The following is a 25,557-nucleotide window of genomic DNA, read 5'->3' as shown; positions in this document are numbered from 1 at the left end:
GATAGAGAATGATTTATTTATCATATGAACACAAATGAAAAGAAAGTTGGTTTATAGCCATATTAATTATCATACAAAGCAGACTTAAAGTGAAACATATTATTATTATCTTTATGACAAAATGCATCATTAGTAGGTAGACCACAGTTTAAAATTGTATGAACCTATGAACACATGGGACTACATCAAACTAAAAAGTTTCTGTACAGCGAAGGACACCATCAATAGAACAAAGAGGCATCCTACAGTATGGGAGAATATATTTGTAAATGACATATCTGACAAGGGGTTAACACCCAAATATATGAAGAACTCACATGCCTCAACACCCAAAAAGCACATAACCACCTGATTAAAAAATGGTCAGAGGATATGAAGAGGCACTTCTGCAAAGAAGAAATTCAGATGGCCAACAAGCACATGAAAAGATGCTGTGCATCTCTAATTATCAGGGAAATACAAATCAAAACCACAATGAGATATCACCTCATACCAGTTAGGATGGCCAGCATGAAGAGACTAAGAACAAATGCTCGCGAGGATGAGGAGAAAGGGGAACCCTCCTACACTGCTGGTGGGAATGTAAGCTAGTTCAACCATTGTGGAAAGCAGTACGAAGGTTCCTCAAAAAACCAAAAATAGAAATACCATTTGACCCAAGAATTACACTCCTAGGAATTTACCCAAAGAATAGAAGTTCTCAGCTTCAGAAAGACATATGCACCCCTATGTTTATCACAGCACTTTTTACAATAGCCAACATATGGAAGCAACCCTAGTGCCCATCAGTAGATGAATGGATAAAGATGTGGTACATATACACAATGGAATACTATTCAGCCATAAGAAAGAAACAAATCCTACCATTTGCAACAACATGGATGGAGATGGAGGATATTATGCTCAGTGAAATAAGCCAGGCGGAGAAAGACAAGTGCCAAATGATTTCACTCGTTTGTGGAGTATAACAATGAAGCAAAACTGGAGGAACAAAATAGCTGCAGACTCACAGACTCCAAGAAGGGACTAGTGGTTACCAAAGGGGAGGGTTGGGGGAGGGCAAGTGGGGAGGGAGGGAGAAGGGGATTGAGGGGTATTATGTTTAGTACACATGGTATCAGAGGGTCACGGGGAAAACAGTATAGCACAGGGAAGGCAAATAGTGAATCTGTGGCATCTTACTATACTAACGGACAGAGACTTCAATGGGGTATTGGGGGGAACTCAATAGTACGGGTGAATGTAGTAACCACATTGTTTTTTCATGTGAAACCTTCATAAGAGTGTATATCAATAATACCTTAATAAAAAAAATTGTATGAACCTAACAATTAGTTTTAAAATATATAAAATGAAAACTAACTGAACTGAAAAGACATAGACAAATTCATAATCATATTGGGAGATTTGAATATACCTGTTCCAGTAACTGACAGAGGATTTGAACAACATAAATAGTAAACTTGAATATATATATCCATATCTAAAAAATATAATATATATTCATATATATGATAAATATGTATATATATAAGGTATATCTATTTACTAGTTATATAAATATATATAATTTATATACCATTATATAATTTACATTATAAAAATAAAATATAAATTTTATATATAAATAACACTGCACTTAACAATAGCAAAATGCAGTTTTTTGAAGTACCAAGTAGAATATTTACAAAACTAAAGCATGGTTGGGAATATGTCTCAATAAGCAAATGACAAAAACCCCAAAAATCCCTATATCAAAATCAAGACTTGGGGGATGAAGAGGAATTTATAGGTTTAAACTAATTTGAAAAGAAAAACAAAGTCAATGAACAAAATCATTTAAATAAACTAGAAAAATGACAAATAAAACCCAAAATAAAAAGGAAATACTATAATAATGGTAGAAGCATAATAAAAAGACACTTTTAAAACAAAGAATCAAAAAAGTTCAAAGTCAGTACTTTCAAAAGACTAATAAATTAATAGAGCCCTGGCCTTAAGAGAAAGGACAGATGTCACACTTCTCTATATGAAAAATGAAAAATGGGATATTACTACAGATCCTACCAATAATAAAATTCTGAATAGTTTTATGCCATTAAATTTTAAAATTTAGATAAAAGGATAAACTGACACAGGAATAACAGAAAGCCTGATTATTCCTTGATTAAATACTTTGAATATATAATATAAAGCCCTCCACCAAGAATGCTCTAGGACCAGATGGCTTTATAAGCAAATGTAAACAGATAGTAAAAGAAGAAATAATGGCATTAATACACAAACTAAAAATGGAGAAGAGGAAGTTATACACCAACTCTACTCTTATGAGATGTGCATAATCTTGATATCAAAACCTGACAGGGACATAGGATGGAAAATTCCAGACCAACCATTCTTATTAATATAGATTCAAAATCCTAAACACATTATAAACATTAAAAATTTAGCAATTTATAAAAAGGATAATGCATCAAAACAAAATTTGGTTTATTGTTTTATCCCAGAAACAGAAAATTGGCTTAAAATCTAAAAGAAGTCAGTATGTTTGCAAAATGAAGGAATAAGATCATATGATCATTTCAAGAGATGGCAAGATTCACTATTCATTCATGATTTAATAAAAACATTTTAGAAAATTAGTGTTAGAAAGGAACGTCCTTAATCTGATTAAAGATGCCTATAAAATTAGCAAATATCACTCCTAATGGGGAGAGTTTTCTCTTTATAATAAAAATCAAGAAGGGATGTCCACCATCACAACTCCATTCAATGCTGCACTGGAGGTCCTGAGGGCACTGTCCATCCCCTCATGGGCGTGGGGCATGCTGAGTATGTGTTTGGCATCAGCAAGGCATTCACCAAAAATGTATTTTGAAATAATTCCCTTACCTTTTCAAAAGTATCAAAAAGTTAATGCAATAGTGCAGTAATCCCCTAACTACTCTGCCCTGACCACCTGTTCTTCATAGAGCCAAGGCTTTAAAAAAATACAGATCAGATTATTGCTTAAGACATCAGGGACACTGTTGTGACCTACCGGACTCACCTATTTCATGACCATCTTTCTGTTTTCTGCATTCCCACCAGCTTTGTTCAGATTCTCAAAGACATGTTCCTTCCACATGTAGGCCTTTGTACAAGCCCTTTTCTCAGCCTGGAACCATCTCCACTGTCCTTTTACTTCATTCATCCTTCAGATATTAGCTCACTAGTTTAGTTATGACCTCATCAAAAACTAAAGAAGTCCCAGGAGCAATGAGCACATCTAGTACCCAGACCCTGCTTTCCAATATGGTCACATTAGAAAGTTCCTTCAAGAAAAAGAACTAGGGCTACTTGGAGAAATGGCTCATTCTAAAGCTGGAGCAGAAAATATAGGAGATGAGCTTGGAGCATCTAATAATATCAGAAAGTAAACAAGTGGTCATATACAAACAACCCCCCGCCCACCCATGACGATCAGGGTATGTCAGAGGAGCATAGTAGCCTACTAAATGAGCTTCTAATAGCCAAAGCTGGAACAATCAGAGTAACACAATAATGAAGTATGGATTACAATCCAAAGTACAAAATAGATACCCATGAGTCCATATTAATATAAATGATTGAATAAATTAATAAGAGGGGAGCAAGAGACAAATCTGTGCAAAAGAGTTCTAAGTAGTTTTGGTAGGTACTCTGCTTCAAGGAGGAGGAGGAGGATAGCTCCTCATTCCTTCAGTATGGGCTGCCCTCTGTAACTCCCTCCCAAGCAGCACAGAATAGAAAGGGGACAGCATGTCAGGAGAGTAATTTCACAGGGGAGAAACCTGCTAAGTATTACTTTGGCCAGGTGATCAAGGTCAGCAACAGGGACAAGTGATCTGGATAATGTGTGCCATTGATATGACATAAGGAGAAAGGCACCGTACCTGTGTGGTTGTGGTCTGCCTCCCATACACATAAACCCAGTCAAAGTGTGAGAAAAACATCAGACAAATCCGGACAGAGGTACACTCTCCAAAATATACAACCAGTACTCTTCAAAACTTGTCAAGGTCATAAAAACATTTGAGAAACCGTCAGAGCCAAGAGAAGCCAAAGAAGGTACAATCACTAAATGCAATGTAGTGTCCTGAATAAGATCGTATAATAGAAAATGGACATTAGATAAAAACAAAGGATCTAACTAGAGGAACAACTTTAGTTAATAATGATGGATCAGTATTGGCTCATTAATTGTGACAAATGTACTCTACTAATATAAGTGTTAATAATAGGGGAAAGGGTGTGGAGTATATGGGAACTCTATATACAGTCTTTGCAATTTTCCTGTAAATCTAAATCCATTGTTAACAAATTTATAAAAAATAACAATAAACCCTAAATACTGAACAGAATATGGTATATACTCCCTCCCTTCTTTAAATTATTCAGAAGTATGACAAGTACTGGCTTGAATATGGAAATATTTGTAAGCCATAGCGTGGGTATACAGGCTTTTGTTGTATTATTCTTTGTCATTGTGAATGTCTGCTATTTCTTTTTTTTTTTAAGTGCTAAACTATAAAGCAATTGCATGGAAGTTGAAATGTTGATTTGCCCCAAAATGACCATACAGATGCTTTTTCGTAAAGTAACAAATCATTCAAAAATAATTTTTCAATGATCCTGCTTTTTTGGTGCCCAAGCATGTCCAGAATGTGTATGGGGTGATCGACACTGTCTCTGGGAGAACCGCAGACCAAGCTCATCTCCCTGTCGTAGATGCTCACAGCTTTCCACAATTTTCCTTGGTTTAGAATTGACTTTTTTCCTGACAATTTAAGTCTACCTATCCCAATAGATTATTAGCTACCTGAGGGCAGGAATGATTGTATATACATTAATTAGCTTGGTGCCTGGCATACAATAAGTGGTCCATAAATATTTATTTAATGACTGAATGACTTTAACTTAATTGTTCAAAGCTCAGGCCTTAGAGTTACTTGGAGCTGAGTATGGATTTTAGTTTACCCACTTACTAGGAATGTGGACAATAATCATACCTTTTTAAAAAGTTACTTTCTGGGTGGATGTGCTTACTTAGGGTTCTTTGTAAATGTTAGCTATAATGTTTAATAGGTGCTTGTTGAATTAAAAAGGTTAATATTTGCAAAGTGCTTATAACAGTTCCTAGTATTGGGTAAGTGTTTTTTGTTTGTTGTTTTTTTAAAAATGTTGCTGTAAACCAAATTAAACTGCATTCACTTTTCAGTCTGTTAGTGATAGTCTTTGGAAATGCTTCTACATGCTTTGGAAAGAAAAGGCCTAAAATGTATACTATAAATTAGGTCAAAATATATTACTCTAGAGTATGATAATTCAGGAAGGAACCTGGTCTGAAAATCTTTGTAAGATTTATGGATAAATAATTTGTAACTACAAAGAAGATCATTAAACCATTTAAGAACAGTTTTAGATCACTTTGGCAATATCATTTGTGTATAATCAGCAATCCAACTTTGTACGGGTTTATTACCTACCTCTCAACACTGGTTTTCAAATATGTGATCATCATCAAAATGTAAGAAATACATTTTTCATTATGACCTAACACATAGTAATATATATGTGTATGTATGTGTGTGTGCATATATAATTGTGCACATGTGTATAGATATACATATATATGTATATGTACAGGAATAAATGTGTATGTATCACGGAATCAATAGTTACCCTAGAGGAGTGTGACAAATGCACTCTGATTTTTTTTCCACTTCCATTCCATTCTATCTGCTCCATTCTGTCTCTTTTAAAAAATGCTAGTCAAGATCTACTAAAATGATGTTAAGATCCACTAATGGTTGGAAATCCGTAGCTTGATGAAAAACAACAAAGACACAAACAAAACTGGATGAAACCAGTGCTTGTAAGACTTTAGCAAGCCTCAGAATTACCTGGAGGACTTGTTAAACAGATTATTGGGTGCCAGCAGGTGGGTGGTGTGTAGAGAATTTCTATTTCTAACAAGTTTCAAAGTGCATCTGTTACTACTGATCAGGGACCATAATTTGAGAACATCTGCACTAGACAATGCTAGTGATTGAACAGTCAAACCCTGCAGTACATGTTTTTGTGTGTTCGTGTGGCCCAGATTTACTTTCATATTCATTTACTCTTTGCTTTAGATTTAATCTCCACCTGCTCTAGTCCTGGGCTAATTCTGGGTTCGGGTTTTTGGTGGACCTGGTGTTTCTGTTTTCCTGACCAGCCAGAATGTCCATGCTCATCCCCTGCTACTTGCTTTCTCTTATTAACCATCTCTCTCTCTCTTTCTGTAGAAAAGGCCAGAAGGTAAAGAGGTAACTGGGATGGCCTCATTGAGTGACAAACATAACTTCCCAGCACAATAATTTAAAGGACATTTACATTTTTTTGTTTTTTTCAAGAATCCAAAATGAATTAGTTACTGCTTTGGTGTAAAGTCAACCAGAATGTCACCGCAGGACCTTGATGCTGTTTACTCTTTATGGCTTTTGGTTATTTTCTCTTTCCAGAGGTGGGGTAATATATAAAGTAATAGATGAAAAACTTCCTCAGGCTTGGTCAATTACTTCAATCAAAAGAAAGTACAATTGACTATTACAAGGACTCTTTTTGGTAGAATCACCATTAGTTAAATAGAAAAAGGAACCGCAGTTAAAAACTAAATCTAGTTGAGAAAGCAAATGACATTTGTGAGTTGATGAGGTTTGGACAATGGTGGAACCTCATCCTAAGCGGAAATGGGTGAAATCAAATGTGAAGTCTCAGAATTGATATCACTTAGGGCCAGAGATTAAATAAATGGTAGCAGTTGGCCAGGAAACAACAGTGTGGGAACCAGATTGGATAGTAGCTTCCATGCAAAAGACAGAAAAATACCTGGGACCCAGAAGGATGTAGGCAGGGAGAGGCTACCAACTGAAGTGGGGGAAACTGACTGTTTAACCAGGGAAGGAAGCAGCAGCTGAAACCAGGCATCAAAGGTTCAAAGTTGTCCAGAAAAGAAAAGGGTTCTGGTATCCAATTTAAGCTTTCAGGAAAGGAAGAACTGATAGGCTCCAAGTGCAGAGAAAGGCCTAGGGAGTTTATGAATTCATCATATGACTGGTTCTCAGTGACGCTCTCTTTAGCTTTTTGGTCTTGTAATTTTCTTAGCTTTTTTAGTAGGTGACTGAGATAGGAATTTGCTGGTTTTATGGAGTGGATACTCTATATCAAGAATGGTATTTGATTTCTCTTTTGCCATAGGGTGCACAAACAAACTTAGGTCACTTCCTCATAAAAACCACAGTTGAATTTGGGGTTTTGGAGGAGGTAGCCAACATAGATTATATTTTTGGGGTGCAACATTGATGAAGGGAATCATTACTAGCAGCTTTCCCACAGTCATGTAAACTGCCTTCGGCTCTGAAAGTAAAGTTGCTAGATTCTAGCTTCTTTTGTCTTTCTAGTCCCATACCCTACCTCCTCTTGAGAGCCTTGGGATTCAAATGTAGATGAAATGCAGATTATTGGGAGAATGGAATAAGTAACTGGTTGGGCTGTTGAATGGCTAAGGGGAGAATCTGACATTTTAGAGAGTAGTATCGTTCCGCCGAGACTGGGAATGGCTCTGACTCGCAATCTGAAGTCTTACCTTGGGTGGTATTGATTGTTGATTACCAATTATTTGGACGAATTTGGGAAAGGAGTAAACTGGTTTATGTTGGTGTCCACCATTGGCTCAGGTAAGAGTTGAAACTTAATGCTGATAGATGTATATTTTATTGCACGTATGTCATCTCCATGTTGACTAATTATATAATCTTCAAGATTTATATATTTTACTAGTACACACTATTGTGCTACATGTATTTTTGGTAGAATGCAGATATCTTCCTTGTGTTTATGGTGATTTCTCTTTTATTCTCAATTCACTGAGAAAGTTCTTTCATAGCACCCACACACGTGGTCATGGTAACTACTGCAAAACTTCACTATTTCATAAAAGGTGGTATAAATTCAAAGCCATTAAACAATCTTGGACATATTTACTTACATTATGAGCACCGATTAAATGTTGTTTATATTAAAGAGTGAGGGAAGAAAGCAGAACTTGCTTAAAAGACAAACGAACTGGGGTAAAATATATATATAAACAAAACAGCTTATATATATATATATATATATATATATATATGTTTGAGATAGAGGGCAGATGAGAAGAACAAAGTGGACAGCTGAAGCTGAAAATCTTGGTCAATTTCTAAGTCACAAGTCAGGCATCTCGGTGCTAGTCTCCTCTACCAGTGTTCTTAAATAAGATGAAAACCTATCTAATCGTTGTAACACAAAGGCAGCTGAAGCTGAGTTTAGGAGATTGGCTTATTCCTGTTTTGTTATGTTGGTGACCTGATAGCAACATAAATAATCCAGGTCATCAGGATTAAAGGGCCCTTGTAAATTGACTTTTTGGAGTTACCTTTTTTTAGACTATAATCCCCTCCCCCTTTTTTCACAATGAGGAGTCACCTTACGCTTTGATTAGATATACACATATATAGTATGTCAAATGTGCTAGCTCAGTACCTAAGTATGGTTTTTGCAGGTGTCTTTCTATCCTTGTTTTTTCAGTCCCTTCCCTTGGTAACAATGGCAGTACTGGAGGCTTTAGAGACTATATATTTAACATTACAGACTATTAATTAAGCACATGGTGGAGCAACTAGCGAATGCTTAACAAATTCTGTTCTGATGGTGGAAAAAGAAAAATTTGTTTATATTGATACCGGTCTATCATTATATAAAGATTTGTGTGAGAGATATGTCTGCTAATTTTATATCAAGGAGTCCTTTTAAATTTGATTTCTTCATGCTTGTGTGATTTTTAACCATCTCCTGCAACGATGTGAGCACTTGAAGTAGTGTTAATTGCTTTGAGACTTCGCAGGTATGTGAAGTCCTAGTCCTTGTCTGCAAGGAGTTTACGACTCAACATTGATGAACGTGTGTGCCTAGACACTTATCAAATGCAGCAAATACGGAAATGCTGAGAGGAAAGAGGAGGTAGTATTTAGGGGAGGGGGAGAGAATTGGCTCGGCCGTCAGGGAAAGAGGCAGAGCTTGAGAGCGCCTTGAAAAGTAGAGGTGGAGACTTAAATTTGTGATTTTGTTGCCAAAGCATTTGATAATGGGAATTGGGTGTGTGGGTATCGGGCTTTATTGGGGACATTGTTAATTCCAATTCACTGAATAAAAACTTATTTTGTTTGTAGAGAATGGTGCTAGAAGTGGGGAGTCAAATTTGAAGATGAGATCTGGGGGAAGGTCGCAGTCAATGAAACGGGGCTAGGAGAGAAGATTGAACAGTTAAAATACAAAGTGCTGCAGTGAGCACGCCTGAGAGCTTCAGGAGCCCCTGGAGAGAGGGAGTAACTCATTTTGCCCTGATAGTAATAGGCCATCCTTTTGAGGTGACCTCGGAGCTGGAGTTCAAGGTTGAAAGAACGCATTCCAGGTACAGGGAATTGCACGGGGGCACTGGCGTGAAAAGAACGGTGATTCGACTTGAAGTGACTCAAGGGCAAGCCTTGTGCTTGTCCCTGGGCGTGGGGAGGGCAGGAAACCCCACAGAGTTTGTGAAATGCCTTGTGATTGTTAAACTGTATATTCAGGGGCACAATTCAATTGGGCTTTAGGAATAAAACTGGTGGGAGGAGCCTGGTGGCTGGGAGGTCGGTTGAACTAGAGCTAGAGCACCAGAAACGTGGTGACAGGAGAGGAGGTATTGGGAGAAATGTCGGATTTGGGGGTGGCCTCCAGGTGTGAGGATCGGGGAGAATGTAAGTGTCGCTGCAGTGCCGGGTGTAGTAGTCCGGCGGCATTCTGCCGCCAGGTTTAGAGGTACCGGCTGTTTGGGGGAGTCGGGCCAGGAAGCCCTTTCCTCATTCCGCACGGATGGGAAAACGTCCAGTCTCCCGGCAGGAGAGCCCTGGGGAGCTGGCCACGGAGGCCGTCTTGGTCGTCCTTACTTTGCTCATCTTCCCTGTGAAGTGGAGGAAGGGCCAGCCCGTCGCTGTTCTGACAGAGAGGTCCTGTTATGTACTTGTCCGGACTGGTCTCCCCAAAGAGAACCACCACGGACAGTTTCGGTTCCACTAGAACCCAGGCCTCCCCGGAGTCCGGATTGCGGCCCCTACTCCCAGCCCGTCCTCGGAGGGTGGACGCTCCGAGAGGAACCGCGAGGCGTGGGGTTTGGGAAGCTTGCGGGCAGAGTGGAGGCAGCCGCGCCCTCGCACCGCCCTCGAGTGAGCTGGGCTCTCGCCCCGGCTCCCACCCACAGCCTGCCGCCGGGCGAGCGCACGGGGCCACCCCGCGGGGCGCGCGGTCCGGGCTCCGGGTCTTGGCGCCTGCCGCGTGGGAGGCGGGCATGTGGTACGGCGGGGGGTGCCACCTGGCCACGCCGCTAGCGCTGAGGGCCGGCCTGGCACCACACAGGCGGCCACGGCCGGCACTTGGAGGCGGCAGCCCTGCGCTCTCGCTGAGGGCGGCGGCCCGAGCGCTGCCGTCGGGCCCAGACAGGGCAGGCTCGCCCTCGCGGCCCCCTGCCCAACATCGGGCCTGCCGATGCCTGCTCTAGTGGGCGCTGCCGCCCCTCGCCTGGACCCTCAGCGTCCCCGGTCTCACCCGCCCCGACCCAGCACCCAGTACCACGTCGGGGCGGGCGGGCGGACAGCGTCGCGGCGGGTCGGACAACGTCCCGGCTACTTGGAGTCTGGCCCCGCCCCTCCCAAAGGCCCCTCCCCTCCCGCCTCAGCCCCGCCTACCGCCCATGCTCCTCCCCTTCCTGTCGGCTCTCTCTCCGGCCGCCCGCCCGCCTGGTCCCAGAGAAGCCCAGTGCGACCCTGGTCCGCCCCGCCCCTCCGGCCGCCCCGCCCCTCTCCCTTGGGCGGCCCAAAAACCCGGAGCGCGGGATTGTGGCTTTGCCGGGCCGGGCAGCCGCACTGGGCATGCTCAGTAGCTGGGGCAGTTTTTTTTTTTTTTTTTTCGGTCGCAAGTAGGAAGCTTTTTGCACTACACCGGAGAGGGGGAGCCACGGAGCCAGCTGCGCCGCCGTGCACCGCCGCCGCGCCCGCCCCAGCCCGGCCCGGCCCCGCGGCGGGCGCGATGAGCCCCAGTCCGAGCCGGCCCGCCGGGGAGTGAGCGCGGGGCGCGGAGGGCTCGTTGCGCAGCTGCTCCTGCGCACAACCCTGCCGCCGCCGCCGCCGCCGGCCCGCACTGGCAGAGTGAGCTGCTCGCTCGTGCCGAGCACCCGGCGCCGGGAGCGGGAGCAGGAAGCGCAGGCCACGCAGGGACCCAACTGAAACAAAGTGTCGGCCGCTCGGCGGCGGCGGCGGCGCCTCACCCCGACCCTGCCCCTCCCGCCCGCCAGCAACTCCGCCGCCCACCATGGCTTCCGAGGAGCTGTATGAGGTATCTCCCCTCCCCCTCCGGACCCTCGGGTCTCCCCCACTCGCCGCCCGCCGCCCGTCGACCGCCGCCCGGCCGCGTCCAGCCCGACGGCCCGGCCGCGCCGGCGCCCGCCTCGCCCCCCCGCGCCCGCAGTTTGCTGGACGGAAATCGTGCGAGGGGAGCGAGCCACGCTGCTCCGAGCGGCCCGGCGGGTGGGGGCTCGCAGAGTTGCCAGGCTCCTGGGGGGCTGGCGGCCGTGTGGAAGTAGCGCTGACAGAAGTGACTTGCTCAGACTGAGCCCAAAGTGTTCCCGGCGCGGCGAAGGGGCGTCAAGCCCCCGCCACTGAGCGGCGGGTCTGTGGGCAGCGCGGGGGTGTTTTTCCTGTCCATTTCATGAAGCATTTCGGAGAGGGTTTTGCCTCCGGATTTGGGGGTGGCTGGGGGGGCAAGAGGAAGAGTGCAGCTGTCTCTCCACTCTGCTGCTAGCCAAAGCGATGCCAAATACCGCACTGAAAATGTTAAACGTTGACCACATGCTTTAATTAGGTTAGCATTGTGGCCAGAGCCAGGAAATTTAAGTTTAACGCTGATACACCGTCATTCATTTGCGCCGCAGCGTTTCAAGTCAGAAGGGGCACAAACAGAACTGTAAGTTATGGGCGATGGGTTTGCTAGCTTCAGTTTTGGAGTTATCAGTTTGGATCTTAAGACATATTTTGTGTGTCTAGATGTAACTTCTTGACGTATTTCAAAGTAGTCTTCCTGGGAGTGCAGAAGCTTGTGAGGTTTTCTGTTCTTTTAGGTAAATGATTCTTATGTTTCACATATGTATTTGTAAATACATCTTCGTGAAAGGTTTAAAACTATACCATACTCTCTGGATTCACCTTTTTGATGAGTTTAGGGACCTGGGTGTTTAGAGACTTAAGTAAGCATCTGTAACAGGTAGAGCCCCTTGGCTCCTGTGAACTCTTAATAAGGACCAGGTGAGCCAGAGGTGTCGTATGTGGGTGTATATTCGTATTGGCACGGAATGGTACTCTGTTGCCAACAATGGTAGCCTTCCAGAAACTTTATGTTGCTTTTTAATAGTGTTTGCAAAAGTTCTTAGTAGGAGGCTGCTTTCTGTAGAATTAATGGTAAGGTTGTTGCCTCACCTTACATTGTATGTGGTCAGCGTACCTTAGCTGGCACTGAAAATACTCCATTCTGTTCAACCATTTTACACATTAGCTACGCTATACTATGTTCAAGATAATATCTTAGGTCATTTGGGTATGTAAGGGTAAAAAAATCTCCCTGTTCTCAGAAAGCTTCCTTTCTGGGAAGGAAAGTGCTGTGTAGGGGGACGGCCCAGAAGTAGAGGCTAAGATGCAGAAGGTCTTCTGGGCTATGACATACCGTTGAGAAAGTACATAATATGAGGATATGAGGGAGTTTTGGTTTCTTTGATAGTTTAGGCTTGAGTATTTTACTCTTCATTTCTGTGATTTTAAGTACTTAATCAGTTAACTCATTCCATTAATGTTTGGGTGAGGGTAGCACCTTATACATAAGTTGTATCTTATGTGTATGAAAAATGATCTTGAAGAAGATAAATTTACCACAGGTGCTTTATGAACTAAATTTAGTTCATTCTTTGCTTATTCTATATCTTCAGGTTTTCTACTGACTACTTTTCTGGCAGAATCATTTATAAATCACATTTTGTGCAAAGTTTGTATTCATTTAGCCTGTTTGTCGAATACCTTATGGAGCTTTTGTAGAGAAATAGGGAGATATGAAAATGGTTCATATCCTCAAAGAGCATCTTTTGGGGAAGAAACAAGTATGTTGCAAAGAAATGATACACTTAGACAGTTGAACTTTTGATTATGGGTTTTGTTTTAGTTTTGATGAGAAGTGTTACAGGACCATAGTTTAGGTGCTGTCTTTCAGGGTGAGCTTTCTAACTTTTACTTATAGGTAACTCTATGGCTGTGTTATGATTGAAAGTTGTTATTTGAAAATTCTCCATAGTGGTTGAGAGCCTGGATTTGGAGTCAGAACCTAGTTTTTGAATTCCAACCTTGGCATCTTGGGTAAATTAACCTTGGAGGCTCAGTTTCTTGATCTGTAAAATTGGGATCATTGTCTACCTCATAGAGCTATGAAATTTAAATGAAAAAATATGTAAAGCATATTCCACAAGTCCCACAGTGAGCACTCAGGAAGTGATGGTTATTACTGTATTTTTCACTGATTTAACATGCCTCCCCCAAGGCTTGGTTTTGTTTCTAAAGATACAGAATTAATTGTTTTAATCAAGGCAGTATTATTTGTGAGGCAGAAATGATGTGCAGTTGTAAATGAACACTGCAGTCTGACAAACTGACATGGCTGGGAAAACACCAAGCACCAAGGTACTTTGGTAGCCAGGTCATGGGACATTAGTTGCCTTGTTTTGTCCAGTTCTGCCTAAATTGAAATCATGTTTGGCCTCAAACTCCTCAGATCTAGAGGGATATATCAACAAAGGGGGAAGTTCAAAGTCTTGTTTTTGAAGTAACATGATATGGTGAGAGCACAGTTGTGCAGTAGCTACATGAACTTGGGTGAGATACTTGATTACTAAGCCTTAGTTCTCTCATTTGAAAAGAAATGAGATCTCCAACACTTAGCACAGTACCTTGTATGTGGTAATAGTACTTAGTAAATGTGTAAGTGGTTTTTGTAACTATGCTAATGAATAAAAAATAAGGGAACAGAGCCTGGACAAGATGGGGCCAAGCATCAGCCTTCCAAAATTGAAAGAGCTACTGTTAGTTGAAGGATAGATTTACTCCCTGTATCTCCAGCAGGGATTAGGGAAGATAGATTTTTGACTTACCCATTGTAATAACTTAATAGCTTTCACAAAAAGACAAGCATTCTTTAGATCATGTGTAGGGCCAGATAACATTTTAGACCAGGGGGCCATGCAGTCTTCATTGTAATTAAGCTCTAACTGTTGCCACACAAAGGCAACCATAGACAGTATACCTAAGTGAATGAGCCCTGTCTTCCAACAAAACTTTATGGATAGTAGAATTTGAATTTCACGTGATAATTTTAAGTCAGGAAATTCTACACCCCCCACCCCCCCCAGTCAAATGTATAAAAACCATTCTTAGCCCATCGGTTTTACAAAAACAGGCAGTGGGCTGGATTTGTTCTGCTGGTCTTAGTTTACTAATCTCTGCTTAAGACAGCAGCTCTTGTGGAGCTGAGGTTTACACTGGGCTTGGGGCATGTGAAGGGTGGAGCAATTAAAGGCCTCTAGCCTCGATCCCAGCTCTAGACTTAGAGCCACAAGTTCCACTTTTCTGGGTTCTACTCTCTCCTCTTTTGTAGGGAAGGGAATAGAGACCAATCTTGTTAAGTAACTATCCCTCCTGAACTTCCTGATCAGTAAAATGGGAATGACAATAACTGCTTCAAAGGATTGTGAAGCTTAAATGGCATTAGCATGTAAAAGCAACTTACTGTTGCTGAAGCATACTGTACCCTAGCACTGTTTACATTATTCTATGAAACGTCTTTTAGCTTGCATTCTTAACTAAAGAGCAGGGAGATGGGGAACCATTCAGCTCCCAAACCCTGAAACCAAACCTGTTTTCCTTTGAGATTTGGGATTTCAAAGTGTCATGTAAATTGATTATGTCACCAAAGAAAATGGTGAGATCAAGAGGACTTTATCTAGTGGATAAGTAACCACCATGAGACTTAGCTCATTTGAGACTGAATGAATGAGGAATCTATACTGTATGTAATAAAATGGAAGAAGCATTCTCCATATTTGTATATCTTAGTAATTAACCTTTTCTCGGTAGATGCGGGTTTTTTCCCTTGAGAACTGCTGTATTAGCTAATTTAAATTTCAGTAAGATTTCAGTGATCTAATCTTGGCCTTCTAAGAAGGTATTTATCCAACACATGCACATCTTAGTCAATCAAAAATGGAAGTAAGAATGAAATTGTACCTGGGCTTATAAAAAATGTCTTAAGGTTAATTAATTTGGAATGATAATCAGGAATTTGGGGAAAAGTAAGTTTTTTAGTCTTTCTCATTACTTTCGATCATTCCTTTCTCCCATGTACCATAAGAATTTTATGTACATTGGCAAAAGCATAGTCATAAATAAAATTTGCATACGTACTTCAGATGGAAGTCACAGAGATCAACAGAACTTCCATGGATGTTGGTCAAGATAGACCATCAGTGTCTCTTTTGTGTGGTGTAACTGGCTTGTAAAAGACTGAGATCACCAAGATAAGAAAAGGAAAATAATTATTTGACTTCTGGGGTTAATTGTGGGACAATGAAGTCAAATGTGTCTATATTTTGAAAATTGACACTCTTAAATATGTATTGCTGAGAATATTGATTTATTTACCTAAACAATAGTGCAGAGACATTGGGTGTGCATTTCCTTCGAATTTGTTCTCAATTCCTGTGTTACTAGAATAAGTCTTTCAGTTCTTACTGTGATATCTAAGAATCACTGAATTTTTCTTTGTGCTCTCTACTGATTTTAACTATCAAATAAATTTTCATGGCATGTAGGAAATTTATTTGCAGGGGTCTGATTCGTAGTTTTGAATATCTGTGATGCACAAAGCCAATATAAGTTAAATTTTGGGGAATAAGGAGTAATAGTTTTATGTTGTGTGTGTGGTGTTAGGTGCATCAGCATTACCTAGGATGCTTTTAAAATACAGATTCTTGGGTGCAAACCATGAGATTGCAGTTTTCAGTGTTCAGATGATGACAGGAATCTGTTTCAAAAGGCATCTTTAGATTTAGAAGCCTCTGGATTGCCCTTGTCTGTGTTTAGAGCCCACAAGTTGAGGTAGAGAGGGGTTGGGTTCTGCCTTTGCGTTAGAGTAGCTAGGTGAACCAGACTAGTCCTTTTTGCATGTTCTTTGGCCAGTGCTGGTTATTAACTTAGTCATTACATGAGAGTTTTTAAAACATTAGGTGGTTAGCAAAGGTTGCATACTTGTTCAATTACATGTGAATTATAATAATGACTCTTCAGTCTTGACCCCTTACTCCAGATCCCCTCCCCCAAAGGTATGCCCTTTGTTCTTCCTTTTACACTTGGTTCCTCATCCACATATGTGGTTTCAGCTCTAAGATGGGGAGAACTTCCAACTTTACTGTTTCACACACAAACTTAATTCTCTTCAGCTTTTTAAAACTGGGCAAGGCCTCACGGATCCATGATCTCTGGAGAGTCTGGGAAAGGTCTTTTGCATTTGTATGAGAATTTGTACAAACACACATGAACATTTTTCTGGGGGAGAGGATCAACAGTTTTGATGTTTCTCAAAGGGATCCATGACTTAAAACACGTATTAAATTTGTTCTTAGGATGTTGTGTTAAGACTTGGCCTTTCACTGCTCTTCACTGACTACTTTAATGTTATTTTTGCCAAACTCACCTCTGCTCTACACAGAGCCTACAGTAAATCCATATTTAAACTTCATTGATTGGGTTTGGAAGTTGTATGCTTTTTCCTGTCTTAAATGGCTATTCTTGAAATTATACATGCATAAAGTCTAAAATGAATCAGTATTTTAGCTCCACTTCTGACAATAAAAGGACATTAGAATCCTTTAACTCTGATCTACTCTTAAATATACATGCTATTATTTTCCAGTGTCTATTACTCCCAATGAAAAAAAACTCACAAAATAGAACGTTACTATTCCATACAGACAATATTTGTTTGGAGTTACCTGTATATCATCACTCAAATCTGAAAACTTACTTCCAGGATTATTTTTTTCCATTAGGGATTTCTTTAATGAAGGGTTATTTATGGAAAAGTCTATAGTTTTTTTTTTTTAATCTGGAAATACCTTTATTTTGCCTTCATTTTTGAAAAAGCAGACTTAATTCCAAATAAAACCAGTTAATTGGCTATTTTCCTTCAGCATTTTGAAGATCCTCCATAGTCTTCTGGTTACCCTGTTATTTTTGGTCAGTCTAGAGTTCCTTTATAGGAAGTTTGCCTTCTGTCTCTGGTTGCTCTTGAGATCCTCTCTTTGACTTTGGTGTTTTCTGGTTTTATTACAATGTATTTCTGTGTGACTTTCTTAATAAGCTTTGTATATGTTATACTTCTTTCATGTATTTGTCCATCATTAGTTCTAAAAAATATTGTTGGTCATTTTATCAAATACTGCTGCTCTTCTATCCTCCTCTTCTGAAATTTCAAGCAGGTATTTACTGGGTCTTCTCTTCCCTGTCTCTCAACCTTCCCATTTCCCTGTCCTCATTTTTGTTTTGTTTACATTCTGGGTGTTTTCTTTGGATCTAACTTACAATTCACTAATGAGCTGCTATTTATAACTCATCCATTGAGTTTTTAATTTCAGCAGTTACATTTTTTATTACTTCTAAATATTCTCGGTTCCCCACCCCCAAATTTTGGCTTGCTTTTTTGGTCTTTGATGTTGGACTACTTTTGTAATTGAATCATTCTTTATGGTTGTGTTAGGGGCAGCTGCTGGGGAATTTGGATATTTTCCTTGCTTCTTGAAAGCCCAATAAAGTATTAAGAATTATATTTTATTGAATATCTAGTCATTTTTAGTGAGAGTTCCCTTTGTAACCTTGTTTTCTTTTTTGCCAGAATCAGAAGAACCTCATTGATCTGGAATTTGTGGTATTGAATAGGGATCCAGGGCTTAAGCCAACACTTGAGATTTACCTAAAGATGTAAAATTCAAATAAGTATAAACTAGATTTCAAGGGAACCATTTATGAAAATGGATGTAATTGTTAAAAAACTAATGCTTCTGTAGCAAGATACTTGACATCTGTGTTCTACCTGCCCTGATATCTAAGCTTATCTTCTCTAACTTTACTTATGGTTGGCCTGTTCAGTTGATCTAAGCTAGTGAAGTCAGTTTTTGGCTTTCTCTGACTAAACCTACACAGCCCATCCCTTCCCTTATACCTTTGTGTTGTCTTATTTCCAATAAGTAATGGATCGTCCAACTTGCTGAGTCCTCATCTGGGGCCCCATCTGAGTTCACTACCAGAAGCAATCCTTCTCTTCAAACCCTGTGTGACTAATTTACTTTTTTCTTTGCACTATTAATGATTAATTTGAACTTGATTATATATTACTTTCTCTAGGTATTAAATAATGTATATGTTTTCTCCTGAAATGATGGCCTACATATCTATTTTTTGGTTTGTCATAATGTCTAGTATGAGGACTTGAACATGGTAAACAGTCAATAGTTGCTGACTTTCAGCTAAAATACAAACATTGTAGTGACTGGAGTTATACTGTTTGAAATTATACCATATATATCAGAATAGTGCTCTTAGGTTATCTTGTTTGAAAAAACCCTACAGTGTGTTTTGGAGAAAAATTATTTCTGTATTTTGATATAAATAATTGGGAGGAATACCGTGTTCCTGGAAAGAGTGTTTACAGTGTTGGTCACAGTATTTATGTTTAACAATTGGTGAAAAGTTGGGGGCAGGTAATGTTTAACAATAGTATTTTCTAGTTGGAGAAGTTAGCCACAGTGTATTTAGGAAAGGTCTTTATTTTTGTGTTATTTCCGTTTGCAGTGGGCTCTGCCATGTGACATTTTTAAGAGGTCAGTAGTTTCCTAGTTTTTGTTGATAAAGCCCAACAGTGTTGATTGCACATCATAAATGTCTTTAGTTAAAATGTACCCATTTTTCCTCAGTAGTTGAGGATTTCAGGGCATCACATAGCAGAAGCATTTCTTGTTTTAGCATGTAACTAATCTGGGAGTTTCAGCTGTTTACAATATGTGAGAACCAGGACCCAAAAAAAGTCTTGGCTTGTAAAAAGGTGTCACACCCCATAAACATTGAACAGCTCTTCGTCTCTCCTGGGGACTATTTACCTTCATTTTAGGTATGATATCCTTGGACTTAACTGACTTCTTTAACATGTTATCAACAGATACATGTTAAGGGAATGGGAGCTGACAGTAGCAGGTGAGTTGACATCAATAAGATTGCTTTTGGGATTAGCTGAAGAGTAGCTGGTGATGACACCTTTGGGTCATGGATAATGGGCTCCTAAGCCCCATAGAGCAGGTGAAGGGCACATTTACAAAAAGAAAAGGTGTATGTTGAAAAGAGCTATCCAAAATGATTTTTTTAAAGTTTTAGCATGTCAGTGACAAAATCAAATTTACTTTTATGGTATGTTTTCCAAAATTTCCATTCAGGTGTTCCTAATAGCAAAAGAAAGAGAGCAAGCATTCTCACAGGGAGATGGAGGAGGGAGTTGGGAATTGAAAGGCGTCTTGGAAGCCTGGCTTGGTTTTGAATTGTCAAGTTTTCCTAAAACCTTTGTGAAATTCACAGTGTATGCCATAGAATATTTCTTGGTTTGATATTCAGTGTTTTAAAAGTACTTACCAGTTAATTCTTATTTATAAATCTTGGGAGATGTTTCAGGTTGATATTTGAGGGTGATGGGCCATGAGTTAGTGTCTTCGTATAACTCCTGATCAGTTTTGTATGTGCACCCCAGTTTAAGAACAGGGATTTACTATGTTATCTTCCATGGTGATGGTAGGTAAGGATGTGTTAACTCATTTGCTGATGTGTAAGTGAGAATATTGAATAATCAAAGCATAACTGGGCCCCATCATAGTCCTCCGACTTCCCCTTTTGTATGCAGATGAGCTTTTGAGCTTAAAGCAAGAGTTAAGCTACTATTTTGTTATCATTTTTAAGGATGGAGAGAGACGTTTCTGTTGGGGGTGGGGTGCTCACTAGGATATGATCAGTTGTGCTCTTCCCTCAGAAGGTCCGTGTGAGGAAAATTTCCTCCAGAATTATTTCACATAGCATCATTCAACACCACTAATTTCAGCTCAAAAATGAGTGTTTTGAAAATGTTGATTAAATTGATAGATAACCAAAAATGTATTCCTAGGGGAAACCGTCCATGCTAAATAGCTGCAGACTGGGACTGCTTAAATATTATGAGGTTGCAGTGATTATGTAGAATGAGTTTAAAAGATCATCGAATGAGATCTTGTCAAAGTATGTGTGTACACCTTGGCAGGAGGAAGTTAAGGCCAGATACATTCATCTCATCCAGGAACCTGATTAAAATAACAGAAAAGAGACTGTGGTAATGGGTGGGCTGAAAAGATGGCCTGGGGGAAGAAAGACCATGAAGGAAAGGGAGGGTGGGAGGAGAATTGTTGTAAAACTCAACTGGCAGGCATAACCCCCTGAAAGGAAAGTGGAAACCACAGCGTCCTTGTCTTGACTAATTTCTGTTGTGAGAGAGACATGCCCTGGAGTTTGGTGAACTATTGAAAAAGCCTCTGGTATAGTGAAACAGGTCTCTTCCTTGAAGAAGAACACTCCCCTTAGAGTTTGAGAAGGAAATGCTGGGGCAAGTAAGGCATTAATTTGACCTAGGCCTGAGGGTCCGAGAGTCCTGACAGAATCTTGGAATGCCCCACTGAGGTGCTGAGCCCCTCGCTCTCCCAGGTGATAGGAGTGGGAACTAAAGTAGGGTGGAGGAGATTCCCAGCCTTCTGCTCTTCCACCAACTCCCACCACTCAGAAGAGGGCGCTGAGCTTCTGTAGAATCTTCCCATCCTGGCAGGAGCCCCATGCCCCCTGTTAGGACCATGGCTGATGTCTGCTCCCTGGAGAAGGGATGTCTCTGCATCCTCCATGGCATCTGGTGCACTCCCTCTGTGGGGCTCCATCCTCCAGGTGATGTGAGGTCAGCTAGAGCCCTGGGGAGGCCACACAGGAGTAACATCCTTAAACATCCTTTGGCACATAGTAGTGAGGAGCCACAGCTTGTCAGAAGCTCCTGTTCTCATTGGTGCTTCCCTCCTTAGGAGCATCCCTCATGAAGGGACAGGTCCTGGGGCAGACCTGGCTGGCTCACAGTCGGCCCTCCCATCACAGCCTCTGTTGCTGGGCCAGCTCCATTTCTGGGTCCCCAGTCCTGGCATGCCAACCACAGGCAGCTCCTGGTGTCCTAGTGGGCAGGGACTCCAGCCATTCAAACTAAAGCATCACTGCCTGGTCAGAAAGCCACAAGCGGTGGTTTGTCTGCTTGGGAGGGAAGGCATGTATCAGAGGCTCTGGTCACTGAAAATTGTCTAGGATCAATTATTGAAGATTTGTTCCCAAGTTACTTTCTGTTTTTTCTAGCTCTCTTGCATTTTTGGCCTTTTCTAACTCTGAGTCAAGGGAAATGGGATTGAGTGTCACTGTGGGTCTCCCCTGTCATTTTTCTCATCCTTTTTTAGAGCCTGACCTCTGTCTGCTTACTTATCATATGAGGTGTAATTGAACTGCTTAGAAAAGGTTTTTTTTTTAAGACAGTAAACTAATGAACTGTCTTTCTAAAACAAAACTAAGCAGTTTTGCTTCTATTTGATCCCCACTCCCCTGTGTTTATCCTTAGTAGAACATGATTTTTCACTTGTGCTGTATTACATCCTCATCATTTTAGAACATGTCATCCATTCAAAGTTTTTCTTGTGTGTTATTTGTAAGAAGGTATCAATAGTGATACAAAAGAACAGCAAACATAGAAAGATTTGCTCTTTACCTTGTTACCTATTTTAGGTATTTGATAGCAAGAGATATCTTAGCACAAAGCTGTTTAGTAAACATCCTTAAATGATTTTTATGTTTGTTAAAAGTGATATTTGAAAGATTTCTGGAAGAGAGATTATAAATAACATGATAATATACTAGGAATATTTTAAATGGGAAGACTGCTTAAAAATCTTCTAATAAGTTACAATGAGCAATTTAGTCATGTGACTCAGTACTATATTAAAGTATATATAGATAACCTTTTGCATGCTATACGAAAGCTTCTCAGAGCTCAGGAAACACTACGTCTGTGGGGTAGGGTTTACTTCAAGGTGTTGGAGATGTTATTCTATAGGACACATTGACATTTTAACCAAAACGCCTACTCATTTTTCTTAAACTTTGTAGTATAAGTTAACATATGATAGTAGTTTCATTATAAAAGACAAACAGGATACTGATCAATACCGGAATCTGCGTTTTCTTCTATGGTCACCATACTTAGGGTCATAAAGGAGGACACAGAACAGGTGTGATTAGAGCAGTAACATTTTCTAAGGTAGGTTGTGGAAGCAAAATAGGAATGCTCAACTAATTACCTGTAATTTCAAAGGGAGCCAGTAGGTTTCTGTGCACAGCAGCATGAATCTTTTGTGTGAACCTAAAAATGAGTGACTAATTACAGGGTAGAAAATGAATAAGCTTTGCATGAGATTAAGCAAATTTGCAAGGAGAGTGAACTTAATGCATCATCATTTTTGACTGTCATTGAAGATTTCAAGTTAAATAGGTGTCTACAATGAAGCACAAAGTATTGATAAAAACAAAACAGATCAGATACTCCATTTGTCCAAAATTTTTTCCAAAGAAAGTAAGTGCTTGCTTTGGAAGAGAATTTGAAAGTTTCTGCAAAGATGATGAATAAAACAATGATTTGACATTTACCTTTTTTTTTTTTTTTTAAGAAACAGAACAAAGTAACATGTTCATAGAACACATTCTAGGAAAAGATTCATATGTATGGTGGCAAGCATTAACATTCCTAAGAACCAAGAAAGCACCAGTGGCAAATGAGCATGTGATTTTTGTCACCAATAGTGTTCATTGTATCACTGAATCCATAGGGTGAAATAAGCTTAGTGTGGAAATTAGGAATTTTGAGAATTAGTGAAATGCTCAAGAAACAGAGACCTGAGGCATAGTGATGAGTTTCTTTCTTAGGACACTTCATCTTGTTTGTGAGAAACCACTTTTGATTTACAGCATATCAACTCAACTCATTAGACTTACAGTTCTGAATTAACTTAGTTTCATTCCAAAATTCATTTCTCCCTTAGGGAGTGAAGATTTGGCACCGCAGAGCATATTCAAAAGACTGAGTCTGAGGACATCCTAAAAGAGGAGACATTGCTCTTGAGAATGCTTTGTGTTTGTCAACAGCCTCTTTGAAATAAGAGTTTGGCCTTTTAAGGTGACTCCTTGAACCATTTGACAGTCACTTGGCAGCAGGTCCTCTGAATTTTGTAATCTCAGATTTTATATGGTCTGATCATCTTATTTGTGGTTTGTTGTAAAGCTCCTATGTATATTTATTGAGAAAAGATAGTGGAGGTCAAAGAGAAAGAAAGAAAAAAAGATCCCATGCTCTACCGCCAGATTAGCTACTGTGAACCACAGAGGACCACCCTTCTGGGCATAAATACAAACAGAAGAGTAGATGCATACAGGTAACAGTTATTTTGAAGAATTATATACATGCTATTTAACAGATGTTGACATGAAGGAGTAGAATTTTACATAAAAACCCTTTTATTTCATTGGTTCATTTGCTTTTGCCTTTTTCTTACTGATCTGTTCAAGTTCCTTGTAATGTTGATATTTATTATATATATTGCAAATATCTTCTGTCTGTGGTGTGTCTTCATTCTGCATTAAAACATTTTAAGTCTGTAATATGGTTACATATTTCACTTGCCAAATTAATGATAATTTACATCTTAATATAGTCAAATTAATTTTCCTTATTTGTTTCTTCAGGAAATCCTATCTGTAGACCATTGTTTTCCCTCTTTTCATCTAAAAAGCTTTGCTTCTAACAGTATGAACTTTGATCCACATACAGTTTGTTTTAATGTATGGTATGAAGTTGGGAATCTGATTTCTACTTTAAAGGTGGATAATTATTAAATAGTCCATCTCTCCCCACTTATTTGCCACCTCTGCCACATAGGAAGTTTCCATCCATGTGTAGGTCTGTTTCTTCTGTTTGGTTCGTACTTGTCTTTTCTTGGTTACACCATACTGTTATAATTAGTATGGCTTTATAAATTTTGAAAACTTGCCCTACCAGGTATCTTTATCTTGTTCACTTTTTCCAAAAAATTTCTCAGTTCTTGGTGGTGTGCTCTTCCATTTCCTCATTGGAATCATCATCTTGTTGAATTATGCAAGAAACCAAGTTAGGATTGGATTGATGTTGCATTTTATTAATGGATTTATCTGTGGCAAAGGATATGCGCAGTAAATTTAACAGATAGAGCCCTGCCTGCCCCAAAGAGCTTATATTCTAATGGTGGCTGCAGGCTAATTAGGATACAGCAACTGGCTTGGGGTGTGTACTATTTTTATGTAAATTGTCAAAGAAAGCCTCATGGATGAGGTGACATTTGGGAGTTGAAAGCAAAGGAAAACCCCCTGAGGTTGGTGTGTTCTTAAGAGTTTGAGCAGCATTCAGGACGCCAATGTGTCGAGACTGAGGGAGAGACTGGTAGACATCCACGTAGGACCTTTGTAGATGTGCTAAGGACTGAGTTTTATTTTTACTAAGATGAGAAGGCATTGGAGGAAATCAAATTTAAAAAATTTTAAGGTTATTCTAGATGCTATTTGGAGAATAAACTGTAGGGGACCAGGAAGGAAGCAGAGAGAGTGATTAGGAAGCTGGGAAAAGAATTCAGGCAAAGGACAGTGGTAGTTGAAGACCGGGTGGCGGTATGATGGAGGTAGGGAGGAGTGACTGCATTTGGGGCATATTTTGCAAGTAGAGCTGAGCAGGATTTACTCATGGCTTTGATATTGAATATGAGGGAATGAAAAGAAAAATAAAGAACGAAGAGTTTTTGGGCCTGAGTACGTAGAAACATGGGATTTGTCATTTATTCAGACAGGTGTTACTGTTTAAGGCACAGCTTTTGGTTTTATTGTGGGGCTGGCTGGTGGGCGAATAAATAGGAGTTGGATTTCAGACATGTTAAGTTTGCCTTTTAAACACGCAAACGGAGGTGTTAAGCAGTAACAGTCTAGAGTTTAGGGTATATATGCTTGGGCAGGAGGTCGTTTTGGGAGACAGGTGTGTCGTGTAGAATACATACGTGGTTTTTTAAAGCCATGGGAAAATTGAATCATCCAGGGGATTAAGCAGGTAGAGAAGAAATGTGAAGATTGAATCTTGCGGGCATTCTTATATAGAACTTGGGTGACACAGACACAGTAAAGGAAACTG

At 40.3% G+C, this 25,557-nt stretch overlaps 1 protein-coding gene across 6 annotated transcripts in view; it reads left to right on the top strand.

Annotated features, from left to right (window-relative positions):
* Window positions 1-25,557, top strand: part of CDYL (chromodomain Y like) — a 286,736-nt gene that overhangs the window by 41,737 nt on the left and 219,442 nt on the right. Inside the window, exon 1 of one of the 6 annotated variants that reach the window (XM_036998348.2) lies at window positions 10,910-11,463. The exons of the other annotated variants lie outside the window; for them this stretch is intronic. Coding sequence (XP_036854243.1) covers window positions 11,440-11,463 — 24 coding nt within the window. The 5' untranslated portion in view covers window positions 10,910-11,439. Of the gene's footprint in view, window positions 1-10,909; window positions 11,464-25,557 lie in introns of those variants that run through there. 6 annotated transcript variants of the gene reach the window in all.

Source organism: Manis javanica, chromosome 16, assembly GCF_040802235.1.
Source record: "Manis javanica isolate MJ-LG chromosome 16, MJ_LKY, whole genome shotgun sequence".
NCBI classification, from domain to species: Eukaryota; Metazoa; Chordata; class Mammalia; order Pholidota; family Manidae; genus Manis; species Manis javanica.
Note: the sequence above shows the minus strand (reverse complement) of the source record. Positions and strands in the feature narration are given on the sequence as shown.